Source organism: Rhinolophus sinicus, chromosome 15 (genome assembly GCF_057876585.1).
Source record: "Rhinolophus sinicus isolate RSI-liver-muscle chromosome 15, RSI-T2T, whole genome shotgun sequence".
NCBI lineage: Eukaryota > Metazoa > Chordata > Mammalia > Chiroptera > Rhinolophidae > Rhinolophus > Rhinolophus sinicus.
The window spans coordinates 46,382,611-46,402,356 of NC_142515.1; the positions used below are offsets into that span (position 1 = coordinate 46,382,611).

The following is a 19,746-nucleotide window of genomic DNA, read 5'->3' on the forward strand; positions in this document are numbered from 1 at the left end:
ACAAGGGGTCTTCCTGCACCCCAGTCTTGTCTTGCTGGCGGCCAGTCAAGACACAGGAAGTAGGATCAACATGATCCACCATCCACAATCCGCTTGCTAACTGCGCTTGCTAGCCGCAATCCTGTCCGCTTCTCTCCCAATCAACCAACCCCCTAGCGTAGCCACAGCAGTTATATTAGTGGCCAATGGCTAACCAGCAACAGCTGATGGCCACCCAGCCACAGCGGATGGCCATCTGACCACAGCTGTGGCCATCTAATAACCGAGCCAGCTCCTTTCCATGTGAGTCCAAGAGCCTGGAAACTGCTCTCTGGGACTCTGTCCCCGCACACTGTCTCTACAACAGCTCACTGCAAAACGGACACTAAATACTATTTTCACTTTTCTCCTTTTTTCATAAAAGCAAAAATCCTCTTTGGATTTCTTTGGGTTAGCAAAAACAGACACTAATGTAGTCGTTTGTAAAAGCAAAGTGATGTAAGACAAACTTTTTTTTAAAGAATTCTATGATAATTTCTTTTGCTCCCCCTACATCCTGTAACTGAGTTTTACCAAAATTATTATTCCATGTATGTATAATGTGACAATAAAATCAACTAAAGGTTTTCATACCTGTCCTCAATAACCCTAAAATTAGGCAATTCTAGAGAACAGACTACACCAGCACCATGTATATTTCCTATCATAATATTTATCAAACTGTGGCCTACATTTCTGACACCTTGACTCTGAATGGCTCCTCCCTCCTTTGTGCCCCCAACTCACAATATCCTTTGGGGTAAAGGTAAGCATTAAAGAGAAAGAGCTCATATAGCAAAATGAAATAAGAAGGCAGTTTGAAAATTTTGCATTTGAGCTTGCCCGACTATAGGATCTTTGTGGACACACACAAACTACACATACATTTCAACACTGATATTACAGTGTATGTCAAATGTATTTATGGTCCTTAAAGGTTATTCAGTAAGCACTCAGCTGAAGGTATCCTTTATATTGTAATGTTACAGGTTTGCAGACCATTACTGGTTATTTTCCTCATTTTGACATCTCTACATTTATTTTCACTGTCAAAATTCAGTAAAAGTCTCCTTCTCATTTTGTTTTAAGCCTTTGAGTTTTTTCTTATGCTGACTGGCTTATATCAGAGTACATCCTCAAAGCAAAAAAAAGTTGAGTTTGATCAGGCCCTTGATGAAATGCTGACAGTGCCATTTTATAATCAGAGAAAAAGAAAAGCTTGAAAGAAGTGCCCAGACAGTCCTCATGTTATAGACACAGTATTCCAAGATTTGTAAGAAAAAAAGTGGAAGATTTGCCTCACACCTCCCTCTGCCCAGAGGTAAAGAGTGTGAAACATTTCAGCTATTTCTTCTTGTATTTTTCACCATTTTTCTAAATGATATTTGTACTTCAGAACTTTTTACACTTAAAAGTGTAAAGTTTTGCATTGCTGTATCTACAAAAAAGCCTTGATCATACAATAGCAAAATGGCAAGAATAGGCCTGAATAAAAGCCAACTCTAGCCCCACCCTGTATGCCTGAATTCTCATGCGAGTTGTACTTCTGCTATTTTGGCTCTCTGAGCAGCACAATGGCGCTTGGCAAGAATACGTGCCTTACGAAAAGCAGCAAGGAGGGAGCCAAGAAAAAGATGATTAACCCATTTTCTAAGAAAGATTGGTACGATGTGAAAGCACCAGCTATGTTCAATATAAGAAATATTGGGAAAACACTAGTCACAAGAACTCAAGGAACCAAAATCGCATCTGATGGTCTCAAGGGTCGTGTTTTGGAAGTGAGCCTAGCTGATCGGCAGAATGATGAAGTTGCATTTCGAAAATTCAAGTTAAATACTAAGGATGTTCAGGGCAAAAACTGCCTGATTAATTTTCATGGCATGGATCTTACCCATGACAAAATGTGCTTCATGAGCAAAAAATGGCAGAGCATGATTGAAGCTCATGTTGGTATCGAGATTAATAGTTATTTGCTTTGTCTATTCTTGTGTTGGTTTCACTAAGAAAACACAGCAATCAGATTCATAAGACCTCTTATGCTCAGCATCAACAGGTTTACCAAATCCAGAAGATGATGGAAATCATGACCCGAGAGGTACAGACAAATGATTTGAAAGACGTGATCAATAAGTTGATTCCAGATAGCATTGGAAAAGACACAGAAAAGGCTTGCCAATCTATTTACCCGCTCCATGATGTCTTTGTTATGAAAGTCAAAATGTTGGGGCAGACGGGTGGCTCAGTTGGTTAGAGCATGAGCTCTGGGCAACAGGGTTGCCGGTTTGATTCCCACATGGGCCAGCCTGCTGTGCCTTCCACAACTAGAATGAAGACAATGAGCTGCCACTGAGCTTCCGTTGAGCTTCCACTGATACCCCTGGCGGCCAGATGGCTCAGTTGGTTGGAGCGCGGGCTCTCAACCACAAGTTTGCATGTTCAATTTCCTCAAGGGATAGTGGGCTGCACCCCCTGCAACTAAGACTGAACAACGACAACTGGACTTGGAGCTGAGTAGTGCCCTCCACAACTAAGATTGCAAGGACAACAACTCGACTTGGAGCTGATGGGTCCTGGGAAAAACACACTGTTCCCCAATAAAGTCCTGGAAATACACACTGTTCCCCAATAAAGCCCTGTTCCCCTTTCTCCAATAAAATCTTAGGGGAAAAAAAAAAAGAAGAAAGAAAGAAAAGTCAAAATGCTGAAGAAGCCCAAGTCTGAACTGGGAAAACTCATGCAGCTTCATGGTGAAGGTAGCAGTTCTAGAAAAGCTACTTGGGATGAGACAGGTACTAAAGTTAAACAAGCCCCCATCCAAAAATCTGTTTAAAATTCAGACTTTTCACAGTGACAAATAAAGCTTATTGGCAGGGGGGAAAAAATAAAATAGCCAACTCTAAATTTCACCAATGAGTCAATCCAAAAATAAATAAATTTCACATCATATATCTATATATTACATATAAATAATATACATAATACATAAAATAGTCAAATACCGACATGCAATACTTAACTTTCATTACTTAGTTATATATAAAATGATCAAGTGACTTCTTTTCATATTTAACTTTTTAAATTTACTTAAACCTACATATTTGAAATCTTGTATTATTTAAAAATGTATTAATTTAGGAATAGTGCTATTCTCCCATTGTATGAGAAACTTTGTAAGGCTACAAGTATAAGGCATCTACCTTTTTTGCCTAAAAGATGATTTTTGGGAAAATTGCACCTTATATTTGAACATATATAATACTTTCTCAATGTGGGAATTATACTTCAATCATCTCAGGTTCTACAATCATTTTCACAAATGTTTTCTCTTTTTTAAGTTTCATATTGATTAGAAAAGTTTTCTTTACTTATTTTAATAAATATTAGCAACCATTTTGGGTATTGTTCAGAAAATGCAATAATACAAGATGAGTGGATGTTTTAAGAAAAGTTGGACTGCCACTTAACTTATATCCACTCTTTTCCTCAAAACTAACCTTCAAATCTGCCACAGAATCTCATCGTAGGGTGTATTTTTAACATTCATTGGGTTTTTCTCCCTAATTATAAAGGTAACAAAGATTATGTTGGGACCATATTTTGGAGAAATGATAAAGCTAGAGCCATTCCTTCTTACACCAAAATAAATTATGGATAATCAAATAACCTAGAAGCCATAGAAAAAATTAATAAATACGACTACATAAAACTAAAGCACATTTGTGTTGTCAAAAATACAAAAGCAAAATCGTAAGGTACAAGTAAAAAAATTTTCACAATTCCCATAACAGACAAAAGGCTAACTTCCCTAATTTACAAAAAGTACAGACAGATCAGTAAGAAAAAGATTAAACCCAAAAGAAAATTGGGCCAAGAATATGACTACTTTCAGATATATTAATGACCAATAAACATATCAATAGGAGTACCACCTCATTTATAATTATAAGCCTGCTAATAAATCAAAGGAAGATAAATTCTATCAGAGAAGCAAAATTTCTAAAGTGATAATATCCAATGCTAGAGCAGAAGTGATGAAGTAAGCACTTTCATACATTGTTGGATAAGAGTGTAAATTGGTACAATTTGGTAATTTGATAGTATTTATCAACTTTTATAAAGCATATATCTTGTTGCCTGAGAATTTTGTCTCTACAAATTTAACCTGCAGATATACACCAAAATATGCAAACACTGTAACATTATTTGCAACAGAAAAAAATTGCAAACAACCAAAAATGTCCCTCAGTGGGGTGGGAAAGAGAGCAATGGATGAATAAATTATGGTATTTGTGGAATGATAGCTCTTTTTGTGCAAGTATGAAAACATCTCTAAAACACATTATCAAATTATAAAGGTTGAGGAAGAGTGTTATAGAATTATTTTGTGTACTTTTTAATAATATGTACATTTATACCTATAATCTTTTTCTTTAAAAACTGGGTAAGTATTTTTCTTTGAAGGGAGGGAGCTGGGCAGGAACAGAAGTGAGGCTTTTAGTTTCAGTTTATACCTTATACCTTTGGGAACCGTTTGCATAAATTCAATGCAATCATCCCACCACTTCTATGCTTTTTAGTATTTTAAAACAGAAAATGTCATTTATTTTATTTACATATGCTCGTTGAAGAAAACCTTCAAAAAAGTACAAAGTAGTGGAAATCAAATGAAATTCTTAAAAGAGTTAAAGCTCTTTGTACCTCAAGAGCAGTGAGTCAGGTGCCCAACCACACAACCAACCTGACTGGGAAAATCGCTGAGTCTACTCACACCCGGGAAGCGTCGCCCACCCCCAAGACTACAACTCCCATGAGGCATTGCGGGAACAGCACCAAAGGGGAAACGGGAGACGTCTGTTACTTCCGGCCTCCAGGGAACGTCCCTCCGGAAGTACTTTTTTATTTTTAATTACGTTAATGCTCTAGTTTTTAAGCGGGAAGAAAGAAACGAGTAAAAATCAGTTCAAACGTAAAGGGGAAAGGCTAGACTATAAAAGACTACAAGCCCTAGAAACTCCGAGCGAGGACAGAAATTTGGCAGCCCCCAGAGTCGTACTAAAGCGTGCCGTTCTGCCTCTCGCTTTTCCTCCCAGTCTCTTGCCCTATTTCTGTCGTGCAAAACAAAATCTTTACCTTTCCCTTGCAGTTCCTTCGCAACCCAAGCTTCCAGGAAGCTAAAGCCAAATTCCAGAAACCCTGCAACCATTCATCCTGATTTACCACAACACTGCCCCCCCCTGCCCCCCCCCCCCCCCCCCCCCCCCCCCGCTTCCCGCTCAGGCAGGGATCCTGTGTACCATTTGTGCACTCTGATGCAAAGTTCTCCATTCTGACTTAGCTCCTAACTCTCAATGCCCATTCCTCAGAAACTACTGCTCAGTTTCAGCACAAGATATGGTGGGAAGAAAATGGAGTCTGCCAGAACCTTAGCCTCCCTTATGTTTCAGTCCCTCCATTTGTAAAACAGCCTAATAAAATACCTCCCTGGCTGCCAGACCAAACCAGCATTCTGAGACAACAACACAACAGGATATGTTTAGAAAGTCTTTCTGTTAAGTCAGACACAATAGAATTTGTAAATGACTCTTTAAAGCCTGCTGAAACATTGCTTTGAAGTTTTAATCAAGTGCAATGGCAAATGTTACTAATCCCATTGTTAATAATAGTACTGGGGATATCAATAGTGGGGGGTGTTGTGCTTGTGGGGACTGGGGGTATATGGGAACTCTGTACTTTATGCTCAATTTTGCTGTGAACCTAAAACTGCTCTAAAAAAGATTAATTTAAAAAACAATAGTGACTACTGGTACAGGAAGTATAACTACCATTATTGAGCTCCTATGTACCAGTGGTAAAGCTAGGATTTGAAACTTACTAATAAATATGTGAAGCCCATAGTGGCAAAAAATGCATAACAATGCTACATCAAATTATCTGGTCAGAAGTTTGGCACATTAGAAAACACACACAATGCCATTAGGAAACTTGATTTCTAGTCTCAGATCTCCACTGGCTCCTCGTTGAGCCACACTGCTTGAGTAATGAAGGAGGATATCAAATCAGAGCAATGATTCTCAAACTTAAAGATGCACATGAATCACCTGGCCATCTGGTTAAGATGCAACTTCTGCTTCAGGTGTCTGGGTAAAGTCTGAGATTCTGCATCTCTGACAAGCCCCCAGATGAAGTCCTTGTAGATCCAGGGACCACACTTGGAATAACAAAAGACTAGACGACCTGTGAGATCTTTTCAAGCTCTAATACTCTCACACTCAATCATTCTTTCCCCTCTAACCTTAGCCTCTTTACTATCAAGGAAATATTAAAGGATCTGTAAAAAAAGAGATACTGGTGGTTCCTATCTGAAGCCAAAAAAATAACAATAAAAATGACTATTTTAACTATATGTCTCTGGATAATGTCTCTGGAAAGATACATAAAAAACCCGTAAGAATTAGTTGCCTTCGGGAAGGGCCAAAGTACATGAATGGGAGGTAAACTTTACTTATATACCTTTTGAATGTTCACTGTATTTTCTATTTTTAAAAAACAATTCATTTTTAATGATCATAGAAAAGTGGTCAATATGCCATTTGTTAGAAAAGGAGCAAGCCACCAAGTTATTACTTCATGTCTTCTATTACTACTGTTTTTCCCGGAAAATAAGACCTAGCCGGAGCATCAGCTCTAATGCGTCTTTTGGAGCAAAAATTAATATAAGACCCGGTCTTATTTTAATATACTATAAGACTGGGTCTTACATTAATTTTTGTTCCAAAAGACGCATTAGAGCTGATGCTCCGGCTAGATCTTATTTTCAGGGAAACACAGTATAACAGGTTTATTTTAAACAGAATGAAATTACTTGAACAGTCACTTGATTATGTTCAGGAAACAAACACTTATATATCTCCCTGACATTTCAGCTTTTTTCCCTCTTCTCAAATAGAATTTCAGTGGAGTATGTTAGTAATGTGACAATAAATACTGAGAACCTCGTTAAAATGGAGTCAGGAAGCCATGAAGGAAGAGCTCTCATGCATGTACTGCTCATACAACTCATTGCAATTTATATGACCAGCACCAGCAGCTTATACACTCAATGGGAAGAAGAAAGTTTCCCTCCCTATTTGCCTCAGTAACAGCCATTCTTTCCTCAGCAACAGCAACTGCTTGCTGCCAATAATAAACCTCCACAACCTCAAACCTGTCATTTCCCACCAATGGGAATTCAAAACAACCCTCCCTGGTTTCCTGTTGCAACCCAATAAAAGCTGACCTCCCTTTTGTCTCTTTGGAGTCACCTGTAGTTTGCCATAGTTTGCATGTCCCAAATTGCAATTTCTCTGCTAGTACTACCAAATTAATTGCCGTTTGAATAACCTTGCTATTTAATTTTTAAAGTTGACGTTACTATGATGTCAGAAGTGGGGTTTGAAGGAAACCCCTGAGGAACTAACAACCCCCAGAATCATGTGCAGTACCCACGGGAGACCCTTGCACTCTGTTTCTGTGACTCACCTTTTTTCTTTCGGTGTTAAATCTCAAATTCTAGCTCCTTCCTTTTGGTCCCTCTTTTTGATTGTGCTCTCTGACTTTATTTGGGATCTGTTTTCATAAAGGCATTGTCCTTCTTTTGGCGAAGACTCATTTTCTGATTCTGTTTTATGTCATGGGATTCCAATCCTGGAAACATTCTCAGTATCACCCTCTTTCCAGGACCCCAGCCAGCATTATTCATATTTTATGGTCCCTCCGCCTGTGCATTTTTAACCAATTGGACCAACCTAACTGAAGTTGATCTAGAACTCCAATGGCCACCATTGGAGCTCCCCAAATTTGTTTATCTAGAAGCAAATTAGAAGGCCATGGCTCTAAAACTAAACAGACTGAATGGGATACCTATTTTAGTTGGCACCTGGAAGCTTCCAAACTCATCCAAGACTCTGAAATTGCCTCTAAACAAAATATCATTTCTGAATTAACCAAGGTGAACACACTACTGAAAGAAAAGAAAAAAGCTTCTCAGGCCTCTTTTTCCCCTCCTCCATACTCTTTGTCTCTAGCACCAGCTTCTTCTTTCCTTTCTGCACCACCCCCACCCTCTTCTATACCCTCCACTTCCTCATTCTAATTCTCTCACTCACCTTTCCTGTTGCTCAGAACCTCTCCCCACCCCTCCTCCCTTAAGAAAATTAGGCCTTCTGAGGATCCAAATGCTAACCCTCTAATTTCTTATACGCCCTGGACTAAGGCTGAACTACGGGCCATAGTCAGGGATTTTCCCAAAGTAACTAAGGAGCCTCATAGACTTGCCAAGAAATTTAAGGTGGTTGTTCAGATGTTATCAACCTGGTATATCTGATTTATACCAACTAATTCATATGCTTGTCAGCAAATACAAGGCCCAACACTGGATGAAAACTATTAATTGGGATGCTACGAAAAAAGTTTTTAGAACTGCAAATTAGGGACCAACCTCCTGCCTTACAAGATCAGACTCAGGGAATTGCTAAGCAACTCCACTTGGCAATCTCTAGGGTTATCTCAAAGCCAGTCAGTTCGAATAAGATTCTGGCTTGCACCCAGAAACCCTGTGAACTCCTATATGATTATTATATAGCTGATTCCAAATTGTCTTTAAAGAATATTCCGGCCTCCCTATGGAAGAATCCACTGAATTACCCTTTAACTCCATGTTCATCAATGGGCTAATCAATGGGGAAACCTTTCTCCTTTAATTAAAAGAACTAGAATAGGAAGGAACACTATGTCCATGACAGAGTTAATCAGATTAGCAAACCAGCTTTCCCGTACCCTAGATGATTCAACTAAAAGAAAAACCACTAGAGTTTTTAATCCCCAATTTCAACAGATGGAAGCCCCTAAACCCACCTGGCCAATGTCATTACTGTAAAAAACAAACCAGGACACTGGAAAAAGGACTATTATAAACTTCTTATGCACTCCAGGAGCCTCCAGTCCCCCAAACAATATTGACAGATAACCACCACCACCCTCCACACACACACACACACACACACACACACACACACCAGTGACTCACAGGAAACTCCTTTGGATAACACCAGCTTTTCATGGTTCACTGATGATTCTTATTTGAAAGATGAAAGTGGTAAATATTGTGCTAGATGTGCAATATCAGCTCCTTTTAAAGTGGTTGAAGCCTTTCCATGTGATCAAGCTACTGCCTCATCCATAGCTAAAATCCTATCGGGGGGAAAAAATCATTCCTATATGGGGAGCCCCTCATGGTCTCCATAGCAACCAGAGAATCCATTTTATTAGTCAAATATTACAGCAGGTCTGTATTGTTTAGCCATTTCTACAGCCTTTTTACTGTGTTTATCATCCTTAGTCTTCAGGACTAGTCGAGCAAATTAACGGCATCATCAAAACTCAATTGGTAAAATTTGTGAAAATCTTCCAAACACCTTGGCCAAAAGCATTGCTGTTAGTCCTTCTAAATCTCAGATTCACCCCTTTTGAACACATAAGCTCTCATCCTGTGATTATGAATAGATGCCCCATGCATCAAGCTCCTGCCTCTTTTGATCCACAACTAATAAAAGGAAAGATACTTCAGTATTGCAAACGTCTAATTATATCCATTGAAAATAACCATGCTTTAGTAGAGCAATCTTTTCATAGCGTGCTCCCAGGAAATGAAGACCTCAAATACCATGCTTTGCAACCTGAAGATTTCATTTATTGGAAAAGACACCTCCAAGAAGACACTCTACAACCTCATTGGGAAGCTACCTGTCAAGTGCTACTAACTGACCCCTGCACTGCCAAGCTCCAAGAAATAGATTCTTGGATTCTCACATCACATCAAAAGAAAGCTCCACAACCCAAATGGACTTACTGACCGGAGATCTAAAACTAAAGATTTCCAGGACCTGAAGCTGATAACACCTGGGGCAGCTTCCTCAAGATCCAGACCAGGCCTATATACCCTTTTCCCGTGGCTGGTTCTCACCTTCTCTTCTCCCTCTCTTTCGTAGAAGGACAATGCCCTTGTCCACATTTCCCAATCCTTTGCAAGAGGGGCAAACCTCCCAATTATTGGATTTCTCATCAGAAACCTCAATCTATCCACAACAGCAATCACCCCTTAGTCCTCCCTATAACCAATTCTCACTCCCCTCAGTGTTACTTCTACAGGAAGGCTCCTGCACACAAAGTCCCCCCACACCCTGCTTTGACCTCTTCCCTGTTGTAACTCTCAATACCTATTTGTTTCCCCATTCTAATACAACAACCCCTCTCTATACAGCCTTCGAGAACAAAATCCACAGAACAGAATGGTTTCTACGTAAATGTTCCCAGAACACCACTGGCTCAAAAGGGCCAATCCACAAATCCCAACTAATTACAATACATTTCACTTGATGACCCCTGCCCTTTCAACCTATTTAGCTGCTTACCTTCAGGGTTAGGATCCTGGTTTAGGATCACGATACAAACAGGATTTGTTATTCGGTTCATTTTGTTGTGTATCATCATTTTAAAGCCCTGTACTTGTTGCCTATCAAACCTCTATAGAAATGAATACTCAATAGGATGATATTGGCCCAACACTTCAAGGTGACCTCCAATGCTTAGAACCTGGACAAGATACAAACTTTGAGTATGAAGTGCTTGAGAGTTCTGTCTTCTTCCTTTCTTGTTACTCAAATGTGGCTTTAAATAGTTTCCAATCACTATGCACTTTCCTTCTGATGTGGGACATGACAACCAGGAAAGGTCCTTCCTGGCACTGAGGCACAAAATTACTAAAAAGGGAAAATCTGACTCTTGATCAGCACTGCTTTTGAGGAAAGAGCTTGATCAAAGGAGGGAAATGTGAAAATATATATACAGGGAACCTCATTCAAAATGGAGTCAGGCAGCCATGAAGGCAGGGCTGTCATGTACATACTGCTCAGACCACTCATTGCAATTTACATAACCAGCACCAGCATTTTATATAATCAGTCAGAAGAAGAAAAATCCCCTCCCTGTTTCCCATCTTCTTTCCTCAGCAACAGCAACTGCTTGCTCCCAGTAAGAAATCGCTACTATCTCAAACTCATTCCCCACCAATGAGCTCCTGTTCAAAACAACCCTCCCCGGTTTTCTCCTGGAGCCCAACAAAAGATGACCCCTCCCCTTTGTCTCTTTGGATTTGCCTATGGTTCACATAGTTTGCATGTTTCAAAGTGTAATTCCTCTGCTATTCCCAAATAAACTCAGTTTCCCCTCTAATAATCTTTGCTGTTTCATTTTTAAGGTTGACAGTAACATAGTAGTCAAATCAGGTACAATGGTAGTTTTTGGAAAACAGTAACTTATGGGTATGAAACTGGACTAAATCATTCATGAGATAACTTCTGACGTAAGATCTGTGATTCTGTGGTCCCATCGGTCTTGATTCCCAGAACCTAGACCAGTGATCTTCTATGTTGGCTACACATTATAATCACTTGGTGAAAATGCAAACACACACACACATACACATACATATACCTATATGTATACACATATACACATATACTAATGCCAGGACCCTCCTGTAGACCAATTAAAATGGAGTCTGTGGGGGTGGAGCATGGGTATTTTTTAAAGCTTTCCTCAGTGAATCTAATGTACACCAAGGTATGACCTAGACCACGGATATTAATCTGATAGTCAGGAAATACTAATGAAATAAAAACAAGAAACATCCAATGAATACTTTTCTATAGCCTAGGCCCCATTCTCTTTGGTAAATTCTGAGAATCCATTTGATTCAGTGATAAATTCATAGATACCATATGATTCTGTGAAAGCCCAAGCTTGCCAAATGAATGTTTGCAAAAAGAAATTAAAATCTAAATATAGACTAATACTTATGAACAGCTCCATGGATCAGCAAAACTCTGTGTACACGGTATGTGCCTAGCACTGTGGAAGATATAAAAGGAGTCTGTTTTAGGGGTTCCTCAAAAGGAACTTGCACCTCAATTAAAGAGACAAGATGGAACTTGTGACCCACAGATCAGGCCAACAAAACCACATTCCTGAAACATTGTAAATTAGCTGCCAATGTTTTTAAATTGGGAGGTTTTGTCTGCACTCACATCCTGGCCCCTATACACATCTGAGTTTATGACCCAGGAGTCACACTGATTAAAATATATACTCAATAACTATCCAAATAAAAAAGCCAATATATTCAAGTATAGATTACTGCTTACGTGTATGTGGTCTAGATTCAGGGATTCAATTCCAAGCTACCATTTACCAGCTGTGATCCTACTTTATGGCCCTAGACCTCAGGTTGTCCTTCTCCAAGGGGGATGATAATAGCACCCACATCCACAGTTGATTTGAGGATTGAAAAGGTGATATGAATTAACATGGTATCTAGCACCCAGTGATGGCACCCTAAATGTCAGCTGTTTTAATCCTGGTCAGGAAGTGCTAAGGGGTGCGTTAGGGAGGGGGCAAAGTGAGTTGTTGGGGACGTTATATAGAAGGTGTGAGCTGACCAAGAGAGGAGGAAGATGTAGCTTGTCCAGGTGGAGAGAAGACAGAATGGGATAGGCCTGAGCAAAACCTTAGACGAGGCGGTGACCACGGCCTAGATATTTAAGTCATACACTTGCAAGACCATCGAACTGGAGACTTTTCCTCATGTTTTAATGTTAAAATCTAAAGACTTTGCTGGCATCTTGCTTCATGATATACCATAGGGGACGGTAACTATCACTGTAGCGATTTAGGGGTATTTCCCACCCACCATTTGACAAGGATCACACAATTTCAAGAATTCAAACTTCTGAGTGTTTCAGAGTTCCACCGAAGATACTTGACTCTCACTATATGCGCTTGGACCCAATCACCAGCAGTACCTCATGATCGCCACTAGAGGGACTAGAACCAAAGGCATCATCAAGCTTGTAGTTACCGACTTCACTCTGCTAGATTACTACTCAACGACTTCGTATGTAAAACAAAACACAACTTTTTCTGAAGCATATTTCTTACTTTATGCATTTTTAAATACTTTTAAACATCTAAATCCTACTGGAAGAGAGGAAATTAGAGTCCTACTGACCATCATCCCTGATTCCCACCCACAAACGGCCACTTTATAACATGAAAAAGATTGTATGTCCTTCCAGATATTTTTATTTATATATAAGCATATGTATTGTCCTTTTTTCTCATCACACGAACAGGTTTAATGTAACATGGAATGCAAAAGATTAGAACCATTAATAAAGTACCTAATTCCTACTTCAACTTAAAAAAATAATTAAAATAAAACCAAAACAGGATAGCAACCAGAATACCATTATAATCACATTAAATAGAAAAGCTTCCATCAACATTTTAAGATGTAACAAATACAGTATAATACAGTTTTAAATATTCCACTCAATTTTGTAATCCATTTTTCATAAAAATGTTCCTCAGAAGAGAGCCTTCAGACATGCATTAAAAAATCAGAAATCAGGTTAAAAGTACACAATTCGTCAGGATTTGATATTCACTGTTAAAAAGTATCTTATATTTACTCTTAGGTATTTTAAACAAATGAGTAATTATTATATTTGATGTATAAGACAGATGGTACTTTGTCTACATTAGAATTATACAAACTTTTAGGTGTACATTTAAATTGTTTTACTCTGAATCTTGTCACATTTTAGAAATCAATTTTCATTTCTACTTTGAAAGGTAATTTGCCGATCAGGTAACCTGCCAACACAGTATTAGGATCAATAAATGTTGGACTGTACTACATTTAGTTATAATATATATAACTTATCCAATTTCAAGTGATATGTGGGAAATGACACACCCCTAATTGGTATTAAGTATGTTTATTTGAAACAAAAATAGTAATTTTATGAATGTGGTAAGAAATAGCCTTATTCATTGCATGCTTTTTTAAAAATGAGCAGTACAGATAGCAAATACTGAGGGAGCCAAAAAAATGTATACACATTTTTAAAAAGGAAAAAATTGTATTAAAATTGTAATACAATGAATGAGACTAGCATTCATTTTATTAATGGCATCTTTTGAGCAAACACCATACTACACACTGCTACCATGATTCAACTTCGAAAAGTAATACATAGATAACATCTCTTAAAATGTGTACATTTTTTTGGCACCCCCAGTACATAACTCCTTACTAGCTATATTCTGACGACCCAGAAATGAAGCCAAACTTTAGAAAAATGCAATGCAAGAAAAGATTCAAGTTAAAAATATATTCCTTTGATTAAAAACTATCTTTATAATATTCATTTTTATCTAAACTCACAGCACGTCCCACCATCCCAAAGTTATCTTCTAAATATCATTATATTTGTTGTATTACAGTGTTTTTTTCAATCCAATATTTATGGAAGTTACTGGATTGCAGCAAAATACTGTTTTATCTCTACGAAGGGGATATAGCTTTGTTGCATTACCTCCTTTGACAAGCATCTTTCTTTAAAGATTTTTACTTTGAAAACCTCTGACAGTTTTCCACATTTTTCTTCAGATACTGTATATCCAAATTTTTTATGGAAACCAACATTTTGTGTTAGACATTCAAGGGTAAACTTATAACAGTCCAGTTTCTTGCTTAGCAAAGTAAGGGCTGATAACAATTTGCCAACCTGCTTTCTTCTTCTGCATTCATCGCTAACAACATCTACTCTGCCTCTCTTAGCACAGGAATGGATGAATTTATGTTCTGGTATCAAAGTTGCCGTAGCAACCACCTGTCCTAATGTCACATCTTCCACAACTGTAACATAATAATTCCTATATTTCTTCATGTGCCTGCCTAAAATATTGCATAAATTATTCAGGTTTGATAACTCTAGTTTCTGTCAGCTGACCTAGTGCTTTAAAAACCCCTCTGTTTAAGTTAGCAGTACAAAGAGGCCTCAAAACCAAACCTTCTCCAGGATGTGTTGGGGAAATGTCTGGAGAAAATGTAGCTGTATTTTGGCTCCAGTCCACTTTTCTGAGTAGACTTGGGTCAAACATAGGACTTTTATCAGGTTTTTATCTTTGCAATAAGGTCGGTAGAGGCCCTGCAGTCCTGCTCCCCTTGGGCGTGGCTCTGCGGACTTTCAACAAATGCTGGTAAACACATGGGTTCGTGTCCAGCCAGCCCCTCCTCTTCCACCTCCCGCACCACCGTCATCGCCTTAGGTATTATCTTATTTAAACCCATAATTTGTCCTATGACTAACACTCTGAATGCTTCTCTTACCACTTTCTGCCTGCTATACAGATTATATTCTAGATCTTCAAACTTGCCAACTGTTCCAGTCTGGGGAACCTTTGCACAAAGATTAAGATAGAGTTTCTCAGGCCTCAAAGTACCATTTAATTCATTTAACACTACTGTGCTCTTAAAAAAAGAGAGAGTGGAAGCCAACTAATAAACTATAACTCTGCATAGTCCCGGCGGATTATATGCTTTAAATACCAATTATACCATAATATCATATCTACCTTTATTCTTATCGTAGATTACATCAAACAGCTTGGTTTATAAATCGAATATGTTAACTTACATGCAGTGAGCATCTGCCTGGAAGTAAGAGCTGGGCATCCCAGCTCTCTCCAGAAGTGCCCTTCAGTGAGGCTTCACTACCTATTGGAATTACTAGCTGAGCAGATTTAAAAACATTGATGGCTGGGTCCCACCCACAGATTCCAATGTAATTAGCCTGGGGTGTGGCCTCAGCGTTGGGATTCAGAGAGAAGCCAAGATGGAAACCAAAGCCTGCCCAGCTCCACCTGGATTCCATTCTTCTATCTTTAAAATGTCACTAAGCATTCTTGTATAATAAGGGCCCTAGAAACCACTACTGACTTCTATTAGATTATTGAAAGTAAACTTTTAAGATCCTACATTTAGATTTCGATTTCAGTACCTTCCCAATCCTCAAGTCACACAATGGTCTTTGTGCTGACCTGGAATCCACCCACCCTCCAGCTCCCCACTCCAACTTTTGGGGCTCTGAGACCGAGAGGGCATCTGCCCCTCTGGATATAATCGTCAGGTGGTGCCCCATTCCCTTTAACAACGCCCTGCGTTTGCTTCTGAGTGTGTTTTCTGACTGATCCTCTTCCAGCTCATTTGGTTCAAGTTTTGTCTCCCATATCAAGCTCCCTTTGGTCTGAGAGGGAAGGAATGAATGATGGAAGAACAAATCCTTCCCCCTACTTCTTTGCCCAGAAGGCTTGACAGAGTAGCAAAAGTGAAAATTCCAGAGTGATGGGGGCAGCACTGAGCAATTACAATCTAGCCTCAGGCAAAGCGAAGCCGCCTCCTTCCAACCTGTAGAGCTTTTTTTTCTTTTTAAGGTATATTATTGTCTGCCGCCCACCCCACAGTCTCCCTCCCCAAAGTCTCCTTCGACTTGTTCAGGATTTTCTGAATATTTTGTTGTGCCACCACATGTATGGTGTGCCCTGAGAATTCACTGCAATAATCATTTGTTGCCCACCTATGAAGTACCAGCTAACACGTCTCCAAGTCCCAATGTTTAATTTATGGAATAAAGAACTCGCCTCAAAACACATCCAATTCTGCCTGTAATACTTCTATTCCTTGGACAGTGCAGAAGCACTGCTTGAGAATTTGAATTATAAAATGGTGAAATCCTGTGATATGAGAATATTAATAAATGTTCTTATGAGTGTGTAAATATGGAAATAGTACAAATTTCCTAAATTTAAAAAAAAAATCCATCAAGAATTACATGATTTCAAAGCTGGGGAGCTGACTTAATTGTAAATATTGTTACTACTTTAGCTACTAAACAAATCATTTCACTGTGGTCCTTTATCCAAATTCATCTTGAAAAATGTGATTATCTGAACTAATGTGTGATCTTCAAGAGTACAGATGCTGTTTAAAACAAAATGATCCTATGTCCAAGCTTTCTATACTTAAGTCTCTTTACTTAAGTAAGCTCTCTATACTTAAGTCTGAAACTCAGGAAACTGCCTCTCTCATCTTACCATTCTCTCCCACAATGAAGCATAGAACTTTTGCCAGAGGTAGGTGTTCAATAAATCTACATTGACTTTAGAGTGCTTAGAGGGGAATGGTTCATTTCACATGGTAATCAGCCTTTCTGATGTAATGAGATGATAAAAGATGGCCTATGAGAGATAAATATGATAGAGAATTAAGAAGCAAGAATCTGGGGCCAGCCCGGTGGCTCAGGCAGTTAGAGCTCCATGCTCCTAACTCCAAAGGCTGCCGGTTCGATTCCCACATGGGCCAGTGGGCTCTCAACCACAAGGTTGCCAGTTCAACTCCTCGAGTCCCACAAGGGATGGTGGGCAGCGCCCCCTGCAACTAAAATTGAACACGACACCTTGAGCTGAGCTGCCGCTGAGCTCCTGGATGGCTCAGTTGGTTGGAATGCTTCCTCTCAACCACAAGGTTGCCGGTTCGTCTCCCGCAAGGGATGGTGGCTGTGCCCCCTGCAACTAGAAAAACGGCAACTGAGCTGGAGCTGAGCTGTGCCCCCCACAACTAAGACTGAAAGGACAACAACTTGAAGCTGAACGGCACCCTCCACAACTAAGATTGAAAGGACAACAACTTGACTTGGAAAAAAAGGCCTGGAAGTACACAGTGTTCCCCAATAAAGTCCTGTTCCCCTTCCCCAATAAAAAAAAAATCTTTAAAAAAAAAAAAGCAAGAATCTGACAGTGGTGATCCAGGCAGAGGGACACTATTTTGGAGGTATCACGCTACCTGATATCAAACTATACTACAAGGCTACAGCAATCAAAACAGCATGGTACTGGCATAAAAACAGAGACATAGATCAAGGGAACAGAATAGAGAGCCCAGAAATACATCCACTCCAATATGGTCAATCAATCTATGACAAAGGAGACAAGATTATACAATGGCATGAAGACAGTCTCTCAATAAATTGTGTTGGGAAAACTGGAGAGATACACGCAAAAAAGAAAAAAGAAAAAGAAATGGATCACTTTCTTACAACGTGTACAAGAATAAACTCAAAATAGATTAAAGACCTAAATATAAGACCAGAAAGCACAAAACTCCTAGAAGAAAACATAGGCAGTAAACTCTTTCACATCGCTCTTGGTAATATTTTTTTGGATATATCTCCTTGGGCAAGGGAAACAAAAGAAAAAATAAGCAAATGAGACTACAACAAACTAAAAATTTTTTGCACAGCAAAGGAAATCATCAATAAAACTAGAAGACATCCTACTGAATGGGAGAAGATATTCACCAATGACACATACAATATGTAGTTAATATCCAAAATATATAAGGAACTCGTACAACTCAACACTAAAAAAAAAGAAGAAAAAAAAAAACTCCAAAAAAAAGAATGGGCAGAGGACCTGAATATATATTTCTCCAAAGAGGACATACAGATGACCAATAGACATATAAAAAGATGTTCAATATCACTAATCATCAGAGAAATGCAAATTAAATCACAGTAAGATATCACCTCACACCTGACAGAATGGCCATCATCAATAAATCAACAAACAACAGTGTTGGTGAGGATGTGGAGAAAAGGGAACCCTCTTACACTGCTGGTAGGATTATAAACTAGTGCAGCCACTATGGAAAACAATTTGGAGGTTCTTCACAAAATTAAACATAGAACTACCATATAATCCAGTAATTTTGCTTCTGGGCACTTATATAAAGAAATCCAAAACATTAATTTGAAAAGATATATGTACCCCTATGTTCACTGCATTATTTACAATAGCCAACATAAGGAAGCAACCTAAGTGCCCATCAATAAACAAATGGATAAAGAAATTGTGGTACATACGAGTACCTATATACAATGAAAGATTACTTGTCCAAAAGAAAGAATGAAATCTTACCATTTCTGACAACATGGATGGACCGAGAGGTTATTATGCTAAATGAAATTAAGTCAGACAGAAAAAGACATACCATTTGAAATAATCAATATGCCATTATGTGTTATTTTGGGGGTGACCTGCCGTGGGTCCCAACAATATCCACAGGTAAAAAATAACAAAACAAAAAACACCTTGACCCATGTCATATACTTTATACAAAATAGACCTGAAATGAAGTACAGACTTAAGTGTAAAGTGTGTAACTATAAAATTTCCAGAATAAAGATGAAAGAAAATATTTGTGACCTTGGATTTGGCAGAGTTCTTAGCTATGATACCAACAGCAAAATATACAAAAGAAAAAAATGATAAATTGATCTCCATAAGTATTAAAAACCTCTGCTCTGTGAAGGACCTGGTTAAGAGAATGAAAGACAAGCTGCGGATTGGGAGAAATATTTGCAAATCACATTTCTATGAAGGACTTTAATCTAGAATACATAAAGAACTTATAAAAAACAACAAACCTTGTGACAAAGGAGCCAAGAATACACAATGGGGAATAAATGGTTTTGGGAAAAGTGGAGAGCCACATGCAAAAGAATGAAATTGGACAACTATTTTATACCACACACAAAAATCAACTTAGAATGGATTAAAGACTTGAATATAAATCTGAAACCATGAGCCTCCTAGAAGAAAATATAGGGGGTAAGCTCCTAGACATTGGTCTTGGCAATGATTTTTGGATTTGACACCAAAACAAAGGCAACAAAAGCAAAAATAAATGGGACTACATTAAACTAATGAAATGAAAAGGCAACCTAAGGA

The 19,746-nt window shown here is 38.6% G+C and overlaps 2 protein-coding genes and 1 pseudogene across 2 annotated transcripts in view; 1 reads left to right on the forward strand and 2 right to left on the reverse strand.

The window, feature by feature from the left end:
* The window catches only part of DNAJC12 (DnaJ heat shock protein family (Hsp40) member C12), a 65,970-nt gene that overhangs the window by 36,900 nt on the left and 9,324 nt on the right, over positions 1-19,746 (reverse strand). The window lies entirely within an intron of this gene.
* On the forward strand, positions 1,509-2,848 carry LOC109447374 (small ribosomal subunit protein eS1-like). The gene is given in 4 exon segments (XM_088791715.1): positions 1,509-2,003; positions 2,005-2,022; positions 2,024-2,230; positions 2,699-2,848. Coding segments are annotated over 4 exon segments (843 nt in total). The 5' UTR covers positions 1,509-1,535.
* On the reverse strand, positions 14,300-15,072 carry LOC109447373 (glucosamine 6-phosphate N-acetyltransferase pseudogene; annotated as a pseudogene).